The sequence below is a fragment of the Lynx rufus genome, unplaced genomic scaffold (genome assembly GCF_022079265.1).
Source record: "Lynx rufus isolate CCGP_SWC_20201006 ecotype Redwood Valley unplaced genomic scaffold, mLynRuf1.p SCAF_8, whole genome shotgun sequence".
Lineage (NCBI taxonomy): Eukaryota > Metazoa > Chordata > Mammalia > Carnivora > Felidae > Lynx > Lynx rufus.
Genome location: NW_025814896.1, coordinates 115,481,669 through 115,496,243, shown reverse-complemented (window position 1 = coordinate 115,496,243; position 14,575 = coordinate 115,481,669). Strand labels below are relative to the sequence as shown.

Here is a 14,575-nt window from a genome sequence, read left to right as displayed (position 1 = left end):
CTATTCAAGTTTCAAGTGAGGTAACGATTCAGTCGGGACCAGAACCCTAGTCGTTGACGCCCAGTTCAGTGTTCTGCCTCTCAACCATCCTGTTGGTTCCCATCTGCATGTGGCTCCCTGGGCCGTGTGTCCTTGGAGCAAAGCCTCCTCTGTCCTTAGATGTCAGAAGGGAGAAGCCAATTTACCACCTGGTCCACTGTACCCCTCCCTCAGACTGGCTTCTTAAATTCCCAAACAAAAGTCCTGCAGAGAGTCTGTATCTTGCCCACACCCCACACTCACATCTTTTGAGTTCTGTATGCCCAGTTTCTGAAGCACTGTCAGGTAGAACTTGAAGAAGAAGCTGAGGGTGAGGGTACGCCGAAACTCCACCATGCCGCCAGGGGCGTCGGGGACCAGGGACAACTCCTCTGCCAGGCCCGCACACACGTTCTGCAGCAGCTCCTCGTTCCAGAAACTGCCAGAGAGCAGAAGGTGGGAGAGCGCTCCTACTCAGCCATCAGAATCACTTGTGTGGGGTGGTAGGCACAGGGCGTAGTCATATGAAACTTGGTTCAAAATTTGGCTTGGATACTTATACTTGTGTAACTTTAGGTAAGTTACTTGCTTGAGCCTTAGTTTCCTCATCTTTTTTAAAAAACCTTTTTTTAATGTTTTTTTTTTTTTCTTTTTGAGAAAGAAGTCAAGCAGGGGAGGGGCAGAGAGTGAGGGACACTAGGAATCTGAAGCAGGCTCCAGGCTCCGCGCTGTTGGCACAGACCCGACATGGGGCTCAAGCTCATGAACCCTGAGATCATGACCCTGAGATCAAGCCAAAGTCAGACACTTAACCGAGTGAGGCACCCGGGCACCCCTCAGTTTCCTAAAATTTAAAACTAGACACAATTTGGGTGCCTTGATGGCTCAGTCGGTTGAGCACCCAACTCTTCATTGCTGCTCAAGTCAGCCCCACTTCTTTTTTTTTTTTTTAACGTTTATTCATTTTTGAGACAGAGAGAGACAGAGCATGAACGGGGGAGGGTCAGAGAGAGGGACACACAGAATCTAAAACAGGCTCCAGGCTCTGAGCTGTCAGCATAGAGCCTGATGCAGGGCTCGAACTCGCGGACAGCAAGATCGTGACCTGAGCCGAAGTCGGCCGCTTAACCGACAGAGCCACCCAGGCGCCCCCAGCCCCACTTCTTAAGATTCTCTCTCTGTCTCTCTCTGTCTCTCCCTCTGTCCCTCTCCCCTGCTCTTGCTCTCTCTCTCTCTCTCTCGCTAAAATATAAAAATAAATATAAATAAATAAATAAATAAATAAATAAATAAATACAGAAATAATACAAATAAAAATAGACACAATTTTAAAACGACCACAAAATTATACTAATTAAATCTATTCAGTCCTTACAATGCCCTGAGCAATGTCCTCCGTGCTTTTTACGAAGGATCACTTTTCATTTCCATGTAAAAGTGTAGCATGGAAAATTTGTATACTCCTTTACCGATGAGGAAACTGAGGCACGGGAAGATTCGGTAACTTGACTTCTCTGAGCCGTCTGGGAAGTGTTGGAGCCAGGCATCGGAACCAAAGAGCCAAACGCCCAATGCCAAACGTAAGCCTTGTTTACCCATCTGCTTATTGGCAGCGTTACAGAGGCCAGCGCTGGGGAAGGGCTCGGGATAACTGCTGCCACACACTAGCCATAGTAGTAGGAGTAGCCACAGTCAGAGTGCAGCGGGAGTGGCAGCAGCAACCGTAGGAGGGATACTAGCAGTGGCCCAACAGTAGCAGCAGAAGTAACAGCCGTGGTAGAAGCGAAAGCAGAAGGCGTAGAAGTCGTGGAAAGAGGAACAGTGGTGAGAGCAGTAGCAGCAGCGCTGGCGACACTGTGACTAGTAGCGGGAGGAGCAGCAGAGGCGCGACCGTGAGTCGTGGCGAGAGTCACGGTGGGGACACACACAACAGTGGCAGCAACAGCATTAACACAGTGGCAGCAGGAACGCCGTGGGCAGTGCTCTCGGGAGGAGCCGCAGGAAGAGTAGAGCCGCAATACGAGCATCGGCGGTAGAGAGACCGCAGTGGTGGCGTCACTGGGAACAGCAGTGGAAGCCACAGCGGCAACACTAGTCCGAGGGGTGACGGTGGCAGAAACAGCAGCAGTGGCAACAGCGGGAAGAGGAGCGACAGAAGTAGCAGTACCAGTGTGAGTAGTGCCAGCCGCAGTAACTGGGGTAGAGGCCCAGCCGTGAGAGCGATGGCAACGGTGGCCGCCCGTGGCCGCAGCAACGGCGGGCCCAGCGGCACCAAGAGCAGCGGAGCCCTAGCAGGCAGGGTGGAACCGGCGCAGCCACAGCCATGCTACCAGGAATCGAGCTACGGGTAGCGGCAGTCAGGGTAGCAGCAGCGGTAACCCCGGTGAGGGCGGAAGTCATGGCTGTAGCGGCGGCAAGAGTAACGGCGCCGGCAGTCCCGGCAGCTAGCAGCACTGCGGGAGTCGGAGCGGCACTGGCCGTTTCACTCTGCCGGCAGCTCTCACTTTGATATCTGCTTCCGCGTGGTCTTGAGGGCTGAGACGGTTCTGTCGTGCATTCCGCCGTAGCAAAGGGCCAGCTCCTTCACCTGCGCGGTTCCCGGGTTGAACAGGACCCTCATGCCGCTGGTCACCTTGGCGATGTCATCTTCTCTCCGAGAGGCCTGCTTGAAGGCTGAGAAATACTCACCCTGCAAAACAAGAGAAAGGTTCCTGCTTCTCCCCTGCATTTGCTACAACTGCGGATGGTGAGGCTGAAGCACGGGGGAGAAAGGGCAGGTGAAGGGACAGGGCCATCGCAACCCCGCAAGGGGCTGCCGGTGGGACTCAAAGATGTGGGCGGCGCCGACTGTCCCCTGCTCAGCACGAGGCCCGGACAACACTCCCAGCATCCGGGAAAGGGGCGAGATTTCCCCTGTCGGTCAGGAACACCCAAAGTCAAGGAAAAGGAGAGCAGGGTTCTCTCAACCAACAGCTGGGAAGAGGAAAGACATGTTCACAAAGGCTGCTCAGGGTCCCCCAGCCCCCAGTCCTCCCATCCTGGTGCCCAGCTTCAGAGCCCACCCAGCCTCTCGGCTGTGCCCAAACCTCTGTTGGCTTAACTGCCTCTCCAGCAGATACAACGAGATGCCACCGGGAGTGTGAAACGCACCCTCACCCACGCCTGTGCACGTGCTCTCTCTAGCTTGTCTCTCCCACTGGTCTATTGTTCACGGTTAGAACCCTTGCCTCCTGAAAGAATGAACCACACTATGAAACACTAGCTGCCTTTGTGCTTTGAGCACACATTTCCCGCTGGGCTCCAGGCAGGCCCTGTCTGTCAGGATAGGAGGCCCGCGTGAGTCACTTTCCAGGTAAGAACGATCTCATATCAAGCCCTTTCTGGCCAGGTTCTGCTGGAGGTCTGAACCCACCTGGCACCGCAAATTCTGATTAACGTCAAAGGCAGAGGCTCAAGGGAAGCGTTGTTGAGAAAGCCCAACGAGGCTCACTGTGGACGCCCACACTGGCCACAAGCTTCTGTTCGAAGAAGTCATCGGGCTTCCTCCTGACCATGACGCTAGTCCGGATTCCCGATGTCAAGCATGGCCCCGGGACCGTGAGCCTGGAGTCTGCGCTTGGTTCTGGAACAGGACTGTGCCAGTCCACGGTGACGTGTCCACTGGGGTGCCACACCATGTCAGTGTCAGATTGGCAGCTGTCCTTTCTTGAGAAAGCCTCCCTACTTCTGGGTATTAAAATCTCCTTTCTGTCATGACATGTTTTTTGTTTTTAAAGATTTTCTTCAGTGTATTTATTTATTTTTGAGAGAGAGACAGAATGAGCAGAGGAGGGACAGAGACAGAGAGAGAGGGACAGAGGATCTGAAGCGGGCTCTGTGCCGACAGCAGAGAGCCCGATGTGGGGCTTGCACTCACGAACCGTGAGATCGTGACCTGAGCTGAAGTCGGAAGCTTAGCTGACTGAGCCACCCGGGTGCCCCTATGACATGTTTTTGGCTAATGTCCCTATCTGGCAAAATAAAAACCGGACTCTTGTATGCCTGTTCCCTCCTCCCTTCTCCAACTCATAATTAAAAAGAGGAAAATTTACTGATCTGTGAAATACAAAAACTCTGGGAATCACTGCTCAAAATGGTCTATAAGGACAAGCTAGAAAATCAGTTAAGAAACCACCTCAGGGACATCATGGCTCTAATTTAATTAGCATTCTCATTAAGGGGGCAAAATTAGCAAGGGCGAACATGCCTTGTAACGCGCGCTCAAGCGCTACCTGGGTAAAACTCCTAATACTCTCCATTACAGCTGCTTTCCCAGCCTCACACAGATCACTTTTCTACACGGCCCATTATGGAATGTGTAGCTGGTGAGGGAGGAGAGAAAGGCACCTGGTGACGACACCACGGGCCCCCAGGAACAACAGCGAGGCAGCCAGAAGTGCCCAGACTTGCCTCAACAGGACAGAAAAACCTCCCATGAGCAGAAATGCAACCACGCCAACTCAGAGCAAGGTCAGCAAATAAACACCTCATCAACATGTGTGGGCCTGACCCACGGGCAGCCCCTCCACTCAGCGTGCAAGCCCCAGTCTCCTCTGACCTGGGGCAGAAGTGCTCAGTGGCTGGATGTGCTCTTGAAATCATGTTGCTAGCTACCAGATGGAGATCCCCACTGGTTTCTGGACATCGGCCTGGAACCTTAGGCATACCTGATTTCAAGCCTCACAATGACCTCCCGGGTAGGTAACACTGTGTCCGTTTTACAGACGAGCAAGCCGAGGCTCAGAAATCTGAAACGATTTGCCCAGGATCATGTGCCATGAGTCCGTGGAATGCCCTCTTCCCTGCCCTGAAGCTCTTCATTGCCCAGAGAACACTATGGCTGGTGAAAGGCAGTGTTCAGAGACTTTGTTAAAGTTGAGAGATGCTGAGCTTGGTCCCCGAGGCAGACTCTGGTCTCTTGTCTGGAGCCTCGCTGCGGTAAGAGTGGTATGGGACGCTCCTGAGCAGCTCACCTCCCTGCTGTAGGGGATCTCGATGGAAAGCAGTATCTCCTCCGGAGCTAGCAGGGTCTTTCTGTACGCGGGGAAGAAGGTGTGATCCATCCGAACCGTTCTCCTGGTGCCTGTACACAGGCCGGATGCAGAGATGTGAGAAAGCAGAGAACGAGGCACTGGTAAATTCCCCATCCTGGTCTCTGGTACCCACAGTCAGAGGGCAGTGCTGGCACAATTAGGGCCAAGGTCCTCCATCTAAAATCCTTACGCAGGGATGTGCTGGTGAATGTTTAACAATGGACTATGTGTGGGCGGAGGGAGTCCTGATTTGCAGTACTTGCTAATTTCTACGGTATCAATACTCCCACCATAGCCAATTTCAGGCTCCCGGAGTGACATCAGTGACCATGAAGTTGGAAAGAGGGTAGCAAAGAGTTGACACGACACGCCTGCTGTCCTCTGAAAGGACTGCCTCCAAAGGTTGGCCATGGCTGTCTTCTGGGAACTTGGATTTCAGCAGATTCCCCGATAAGATGACTGACTGTGTCTACACAACTGTTCATACAAACAGCATGGTTTATGCTGAACATCTGCTTTCTGTCCGGGTGCCTGGGCTTTTGGTACCTGACAAGAAGGGCTACGCAACCAACCCCCCAAAAAGCCCTAGCTGTTCAGTCTCTGACGAGCTTCCCCGGCAGACAACACTTCACGTGCGTTATCACAATGCAGCTTGTGACTGAGGGAATGATGTGTGTCCTGTGTGACGCCACCGGGAGAAGTCTCTGGAAGCTTGTGCCTGGATTCCTCCAGACTATGCCCCATGTCCCTCTTCACTTTGCCAAGTTTACTTTGTGTCCTCCCACTTAATAAGTCATGGCCATGAGTATGACGATAGGCTGAGTCCTGGGAGTCCTCCCTGACTTCCCAGGAGTCATCAAAACTGGGGATGGTCTCGAGGACCCTCCAACAGGACGGTGCATAGCAGCATATCATTACTTAGCATTTCCACTCTACAGATATAACAGACGGGAATAACTCTAAGGGCATGGGCAATAGTAAAATAAACTCAAATATTAGGATGTGATGAATTTTGAGCACTTATTACCTTTATTTTTAATGTAATTTATTTTATTGTAAGTTTCTACAATTCAATTTTTCATAATGGCCATGTCTATCAAACACTCACAGACTCCCTGAAAATCCAGCTGTGGGCTGTGGCGAGCCAGTGCATTCTGGCTCCAGCACACTACTAGGTAGGGCTTCTAGGTGACAGATCCTGTTGGGAATTCTTAATAAGGAAATGGTCTGGCTCTCCTGGCCCCCAATCTGGGTATATCTCCCTTGCAGTTCCCAGGGATCCAAACCTTAGGACGGCTGGGTCATTGACTTGTGGGCCCTGTCTCTCCAAAAAGTCACCTATCTTGTGAGCCTTCTCCCCCGTGGGGCCCTCTTTCCTGACTTGCGCATGACGTAGCTCTCACCTGTGGACACGATGGTCAGCTTGGCCCCACTGGCCATGAACACAGGGTTGAGGTCAGAGATGGGGCTGGCGGTGATGATGTTCCCTCCGATGGACTAGAACAAGCAGAGAGTGTGCGTGAGAGCCCAGCCCACCCAGGAAAACCTTGCTCTCACAGCAGGCTGCAGAACTCAGGCCAGGTGGGGGACACCTGCTCGCTGAAAGCACAAGACCAGCGTAACTGAAGCATCCAGAACCACGTGCAAAACCTGAGATCCGAACACTTGGGATTGGATCTCAGCTCTAAAATTTACTCGTTGGTAATGTGGGTCAGCTCCTTGAAATCTGCTCAATTTCATCCAAACGTTTTCTGAAAGGGTTGAGGTGGTTTATCACATGATGCAAGCAAATACTTCCTGGAAGTAGATTCCCACCCAGCTGGAGAATTTAGGGGAGCTTTCTGAGCTTCTGTCCACTCAGCCACAATCAGAGGTGTCAGGTGCTTGGGGTAGGGTGAGGGAACAGGGTGGGGGCTGTTTCCTTTGGGTTTTGTTCTAATTGAAAACAACAAAATAGAATGGACGGGGTGGCTTTCCTTCCCCCCCCAACCCCCGCCAACCCTACACCGTCAGCTGTTGTGAGCCGGCCAATGGTCCTGGGTGTGTGAATGCCGCTAGCAAATGGGGAACCCGGGGGCTAGTCTGGAGTTTAGTTGTGAACAGTCAACAGCTGGACCCCTCCCTCCTCTCTGGGGGTGTCTGCCTCTGGCTCTGCCCCCAACGATGAAAGGTAGTCCAAGACTACATTTGGCTCAATCTCTCCTCCACTTGCTGATAGCTTCGGCCAAGTTCAGGAACAAGGTGGGCAGGAGGCTCCATCTTGCCAACCTCAGGGGTAAAGACTGAGGCACACAGCATGTGTTTCCAAGAGTGACCCGCAGGCCCCCTTCCCCAGAAGCACCTTTGGGGCTCCATCCCAGCCCTACTGAGTCGGAATCTCTGAGAGCAGTGCCCAGGAAACTGCATTTTTAACAAACACCCCACATAGCGCTAAGCACTAGAGTTTGGGGCGCACCGGATCTTCAGCAGAGGACAGACTAGCGCATCTGCCTCGTGACAAAAGGCCCCATGACCTCAGCCTTGAGGGCTCCTGAACAGGGACTCACCGCCACAGACTTGACCTGCTTTCCAGCAAACCAGCGCAGCTGCTCCAAAACACCTTTGAACACCTCTGTTTGGTGGGCAGGAAGGTTGGCGACTGCATCGAGCAGCGTCTTTTCCACAAAGCTCAAGGGACACGAGGCTCCGAAGGAGATACCTGGGAACACATGCACAGAAAAACAGCGATTCCCTTCACAGTTCAGAAAACACTTGGACACACAGCCCCTACCATGCTTTACTGGTACCTGAGTGACGCTGAACCAGCTCTCACATCCTTATAGGGATGAGGAAATTAACGCCCAGAGAGGTGAAGTGACTTGCCCCATGCCACCCAGCTAATACACCAGCCAGGACTCAACCACAGCCCTCTTGATCCTACAACCAGCATGCTCTCTTCTCTAAACCAGTGGTTCTCATCTCAATACAATCAGGTCTCTGAGGGAGAAGTCCTGTTTCTTTAACAAAGTACCCAAGACCTCCCACACTGACCCCCTTCCCCTATGAGCGATTCTAATGTGGACCCAGGATTGAGGATGCCTGTGGAGAATCTCACAGCCCCCCTTGCCCCCTGGCAGTCTGCCACAGATGCTCAGTGGAGGAAGGCAATGAAGGGCGTCCCTGCTCCCCACGCAAGGCAGCTCCAGGAGAAGCAGGTGGCAGCGCAGCCAAAGGAGAGGCTCTCCTGGCACCAGCCACCCCTCCCAAGGGACCCATCCCCAGCATCCCAGCCTTCCGTGGGCTCAGGGCAAACCCCTCCTTACCCTCAGGTCCATGCTCCACTGAATTCAGCTCAGGGATCCAGGCTGGGCAGACCATCTTAGGAAACAGCTTATTCTTAAATTTCATCTCAATGCCTCGAGAAAAACAAGAAACCCGAAGTTAACAGGCTACTACCAGGCGGGCCTCGGCATTGTTCCCACCACGCACACAGGACCTATGACATATTCATGATCGCATCATGCTCTGTGGGTGTCTTAGGACTGGCAGGTGCAGGAGATAAGATGTGGGGTTCAGTACGGTTTCCACAATATCAGCCGGCAAACTGTGTCTTTCTCTCCCTCCCCCCAAAAATCCTAGTGGAATTCAGATGAGATGAAATTCTTTTTTGCCTTTTGATTTCTTTTATCACCCAGAAAAGCTTCCTTTTTTTTAAATTTAGCTTTCTGACTCTGTGCTTGGACCTTCAACACCTTCAGATTTTCTGCTCTTCAGTAAGGAGAGCCTGCTTGATCCTGTCATACACACTTCGCACACATGGAACCACCATAGGCCCTTCTGACGTGTCTTTTAGTGTTAAATGAGACGAAATGGGAATTAACCTGTGTGTGTGAGGGTGTGTCTGTGTGTGGGCAGGGGTGGGGGATAGTAGATGAAGCCGCAGCATGCTAAAATATGTCAGGAACCCGTGTAAGCACTTTACATGTTTTAACACATTAAATCCTCACAATAGCCTTGGGAGATACTGTGATTTTCAGTTTATAGGAAGAGAAACTGAGGCACAGGAAGGTGAGGCTCTTGCCCACATTACACAGCTAAGAACAGACAATTCTTAGAGTTGGGGTATAATAGTCCTAATAACACGAAAGTCTAGCATTCAGACAAAAAGGAAAATCGTCTGAGAGAGAAAACATCAAATCTGCTACTGGTCCCCGACATCTGCCTGAGCAGGACTTTGCAGGACCACACGTCTCTACCGGCCTTCTGTCAAGTTAGAAAGGTCTGTGAGCAGACGCCCCTCTGTTCTGTTCCTGAGACCTGGTTAGCTCTGCACCTCCCAGCCCCTCCCACAGACCTACAGATGGGAAGGTTCAGAAAGAAATGTCTGCCCATCCTCCCCACCCTCTCGGGGGCTATTCAGAGTGTCTGATGGGTGGCCCAGGCTTTGCGGAGTCTGGCCTGTTTGAATACCGGTTCCCAGGATAAAGACTGCAGACAGAGGCCATCCATGGCCTGTCTTGACAAGGTTCTCTCTATGCCCAGCTTCCCCAGCACCCTACCCTGGCTGTCAGTGGTTACACTGCTGCATGTATGTATGAGGGAGAAGGGGTGAGGCAGAGGGAGTGTTCGTCAGAAATTCCCTCTCACTTGGAGCTCATGAAATTTTTATGGATTCCCTTCTATTAGAATCTAACTGGGTCCAGGATGTTAGGTGACCCATGACAAGGAACATGTCACATGTCAAAGGAGATCAAAGACTCTTCCAGACAGTCGTCCTCCACTTTAACTCGTGCTGCCCTGGACCCCAGGGCCACAGCTACGCAGACCCTCAGGACCACATCACCTGAGGCACATCTCACGTGTCCACGTTACTGCAGCTGGGGTCTCTGTACCACACCTGTGCTCACGGGGCCGGGGCCGCATCTGTACTCTGCTAGCTTAGAGCCAAGCCAGGCCCTCCTCTCTGTGTCCTCAGATCCAACAAAAACCCAGGACCCAGGGGACTCTTTCCAGAACAATAGCCAGGAGTCTCCCACAGGATGGTTGTGGCGGCTTAAAAGTACGTCAATTGCCCCGAAACCAGAGGTCCTCTAAGACCTTGGCTATGCCACGATCCTCTCCTTGGAGCCTCCCTGGGCTTGGGAGCCAGCAAAGGAGAAAAGGGCCAAGCCAGCTCCAGGAACGGATGGACATTAGCAGCGACCTGGGCACCTCTGCTTCCATCCCTTCGAGCACGGGGGAAGAGAGCTACACATCCCTCAGCCACCCTGGCCCATTCACGTATTGTGAGCTTCATGTCCCAGGTGGTGGCAGGAACAGGGCCGGTGGCCACAGTCGTGGGCAACACAGACACAGTCACATTGGCACATCTCTCCTTTGCCTTTACCACATCACCCCCCAGAAAAAGGGGGGGACGAGAGAATGTCATTTCTGGAACCCCTAGCATCTGTCACTGGCCTAGAACCTTACTTCCACTGCTCCCCCCTCACTTCCACTGGGAGGTACTCCAGAGAACGAACAAAGACACTGATCTGGGTAGCCCAGCTCCTCCCACAGTTCCCGGCACATAGCCGGCACCCGACGTGTTTCCGGAGAGCGGTCAGTAAAGATCTCATCCAACACTCAGAACAGCCCTTTGAGGAGGTGTTATTCCCCCCTATATACAATGGGAACCAGGGCCAGGGGAGGAAAAGCAAGTTTTCTGAGGACACACAGCCAGCGTGGGGTTGCCCAGGCAGACTGGCCCCTTGCAGGCTGCAGGCCGGCCCCGCTCTCACCGATCTCCGTGTTCCCCACCACCAGCTTGGCCTCGGGGTCCTGGGCTTTGAGGTCCAGCAGCTCCTGCAGGGTTGAGGCCTGGATCCAGGTCACTCGCTCGCCTTCAAAACGCAGCTGCTTCTGAGGAGTATCTTTCAGCCTCTGGAAAATGTAGTTTCTTGCCACACAGTCTCCTTCCTACGGCCATTCCCTGATGAATTTAGGTCCCCAAAGGGGTCTAGTCTTCTACTGATTCGTTCAATACTGAATTCAGAACGAGGATCCAGGTCCGGGGAGAAGGGAGGGGAACTTCCACGTACTGAGGCAGGGAGGATGTGGCACACACATGATCTCACTTAGGCTTTAGGAGACTTCCGGGGAGGAAGCATCGTTAGCCCCACCTTTCACAGGTGCAGGACGAACCTGAGGACCCAGGAGGTTATGGGACCTTCACCTGCCACCAGGTGACCTGGACTGTTCTGACCAAAAGCCCAGGTTCAGTGCAGTGCCCCCTGTCCCACCCCTGCTGTCCCCAGCAGGTGCAGTGGACAAGGTGTGGGGGGGATGAGGTAGCAAAGGAAGGGGCGTCAGGAGGGAACGCAGCAGAGGCTGGTTCTAGTGTGTGAGGGGTGACCTGGGGCTGGGCGAGAGAAACCCCAAATCAAACTGACAGTTTGCTCAAGGTTACACGATCCAGAGAAAGGTGTGCCGGTGGCCTGCCCCAAAGCCCTTCCTTCTGTCCCATTGGACTCAACAGGCTGTCTTCATGTGCTCAACACCCCCCAGGGAATCTGCACTCGGGAACTTAGAGACAGGCACGATTCTTTCTTTGCCATGAATGTGGGAGCGAAGAAGCAGAATCGTCACGGTGGGAGGGTGGGTGTGAGAGTGTCCTTAAACCAGAGCAGCAAGCCATGCGTTGTGCCCTCTGAGTACAGCTTTGCTTCTTTGTTGTTGGTTTGTAAAACAATGGACTGCTTGCAAGGAGGAGAATGGGTGCTAAGGGACTTACTTTTACATTCGACGTAGCCAGGTCAGCAGATGCTTCTGGAGCACCTGTTACTCTACACAGGGTCCTGGAGGGATCCACTCTCTGTGCTCAGAGTGACATGTGTGCGACAAGTGTGGGTCCCTTTGGGAGTATGTGACAGAGGGACTTGACCTCCAGTGTCAGAAGGAGAAAGGAAAACCCAAAGGACAAGGACACAAAGGTCCCCATTGGTATGAATAAAGTGGGTCTCCAGGGGCTCATGGCACACAGACTTAGCAGGGCCTCTCCGTGGGGCATCACCTACCAGCAACTCTGGGGGGAAGATGGGCTCCTGGGTGGGATCCAGGGGTGTGAACTCCTCCGGGTTGAATAGAGATGGCGAGAGAGTGATCTGCTGGGAAAGGGAACAGATGAGTGATACCTCATCTCCTCCTCTAAACGCCTGTATGATCTACCCAATCCTTTGTCCAAGCGAGCTTGTTTGCACCTCCCCACCCCCACCCCAGGAGGCTTGGCGGGGGGCCGTGCTGCTCCTGGGAAGCAGGAACAAGGAGGTCTCCCCAGAAGCCCCGGGGCTAATGTGCACATTCACCCCCCGCTCAGGGTGGGCATCAACGTTTCCTCTTCTGGCCGCACTGCTGAGGTTGTGAAGAGAGTCCGCTGCTCCTTGGATCTGAGATTGGCCCCCAGGCTTCCAGGGAAAGGAGGTCCCACTCACCTTGTGGTCTGTCTTCTGGTTCATGCAACAGTTCAGGTCGTTCCCACTTCCTCCGCAGCACCCACCATCCTAGAAAGATGACAGATATTCACACAGAAATATTTGCAAAGAGTTTTCACAGAAGCTAAAGACCCTGGATCGTGAATATTCAACGAAACTGAGGCCTGCTGCTGCGCCAGCATCGGTAGAAACAGCCGCCAGCCGCTCCCATTCCACTGACCTCTGCGCAGACGGAAGACCTCTGCTCTAACCACTCTCCCTTTCTTGGTTGATGGAGACTAAGTCACTCACGACTAGACAAGTAAGATCTCTCCTGGAAGCACCAGGAAATTTTGAGAAAATGTCTCTATTAAAGCTAAGTCCTACTCTACCAAAACATATCTTTAGGTCCATTTTCCCCCTTCATTCTCTGGGCCCCCAAGAGCCTCTACTTCTACATCAGTCAAGCTCTGAGGGGGCCCAGATGGGCTCTTTCCAGGCTGGGGTCTGGTGGAGCTCCTTCAAAGCATGTCTGGGACCAGTGTTGGGTTCAAAGAGGTGTCCAGCCAGTGTGCCAGATGACCTCACGAAAGCTAGACATACTTCCTTCCTCACTGTGATCCTATGCTTGAGGATGGGTACAGGTCTGATGACCCATCACCCTGGGGAAAGACTAGCTCAAGATCTTTCAGGGTGCCAGGGGCAGAGCACAGGGTAGAGCTCCCAGAACGAAGGAAATCAGGGTGGGGAAGGGGTGGGTCCACCTGAGTGATCCATCCTGAGAAGACGGGAGTCTCAGCTGAGGACCTGGGAGACACTCTGGAATCATGGAATCATGCTCAGAGGCAAAGGTGGGAGAAACTCCCAGACAATGCCCCGGGCACGCCTCCAAGGCAGCCAGTTCCTACAGCAGCAGGTCTGGGGTGGGCCTTCTGCACTTGAATCATGGGAAACACCATTCCGTGCTGCCAGTTCCCAAGGGATGAGTCACACCCCACTAGTGGGCCCAGGAAAGTCCCCAAAGGGCCACGGAGGCTGAAAGTATGGCCTTTAAGAAAGTGCTGTTAGACCTGTCACCAACAGAGAACCCTGCCCTGGCCTCAGACCCTGCACGTGCTGCCCCGTGCACAGCCGCCTTCTGCACAGCCTTGCCTTGGACGTCATAGTGCTGTCTCCTCTGGACCCTCCCACCACGGCCTTGCCTTTTCTTCTGGAAGAAATAAATGTCCCTGTAGTGTCTCTTCTCAGCTGTCTTCCTGGAGAGGGGTGATGCAGGAGAATCACCAGGCCCTAACCAAAGCGAGGGAACCTGCATACAGCAAGCCATCGGCCTCGCTCACCCGGTGCTTGGCGGGGGAAGGACATATTTCACCAAAGTACCCTTTCTGGATGAAGTGTCAGCTCATTCTTCCTGAAACTGTTCTTCTTGATAATCCATTGCCATGGCCATGACATAAATTACTGGGATATACAATAATGTGTCACTCCCTCAATGTCTAATGTCAATGAGGTTGGATAAGGCTGGGTTTTTCTCCCCTGGAGAGATATCTCCTTTTTTCAGCATACTAGACTACTAGGCTTGTGCTCGTTTTACTGTTCCTCCATTTCCTTCCTTGCTGCTAGATGGACAGTGCCATTTCTTGCTGTGAACAGTGTGCCTCCTTCCGGCAAATCCTCCTCACTTACCTAATGTGTGCTATGGGCATGAAAATGAGGTAGGCAGGTTTGTTAGAACTGTGGGTAAAGTCAGAGTTCAATGGCTCTGAATAAGACCTTGGGGACAGGGGTCTCCAATGACTGGTGTGCATGAGCTTCTGAGCACACCCTGTGTGCGAGTCATTTGGGGAGCTCAGGCCACTCAGCTCTACACCGTCTGGCAGCTGGTCGAGGACCATTTCAACGATGACAAAACTCCAACCCTGAGAAGGGACATAACCATCTACTACACTCAAAAGCCCTTCACTTTTTCAGAAAGTAGGAGGGCTGATAAGATTGTAGCTCTTTGAGAAGTCTCTTAAGAAATAATTACGTGGGCAAGATTAACAATCCTTGGCTCTCAGG

At 52.8% G+C, this 14,575-nt stretch overlaps 1 protein-coding gene across 1 annotated transcript in view; it reads right to left on the bottom strand.

Moving 5' to 3' along the window:
* The window catches only part of LOC124503661 (xanthine dehydrogenase/oxidase-like), a 59,820-nt gene that overhangs the window by 33,766 nt on the left and 11,479 nt on the right, over positions 1–14,575 (bottom strand). Inside the window, exons 7-15 of the mRNA XM_047068872.1 lie at positions 12,536–12,604; positions 12,122–12,208; positions 10,847–10,988; positions 8,393–8,485; positions 7,637–7,788; positions 6,494–6,587; positions 5,031–5,140; positions 2,523–2,707; positions 283–457 (exon numbers count right to left, since the gene is read on the bottom strand). Of these exons, the coding sequence (XP_046924828.1) occupies positions 283–457; positions 2,523–2,707; positions 5,031–5,140; positions 6,494–6,587; positions 7,637–7,788; positions 8,393–8,485; positions 10,847–10,988; positions 12,122–12,208; positions 12,536–12,604 (1,107 nt within the window). The remainder of the gene's footprint in view (positions 1–282; positions 458–2,522; positions 2,708–5,030; positions 5,141–6,493; positions 6,588–7,636; positions 7,789–8,392; positions 8,486–10,846; positions 10,989–12,121; positions 12,209–12,535; positions 12,605–14,575) is intronic.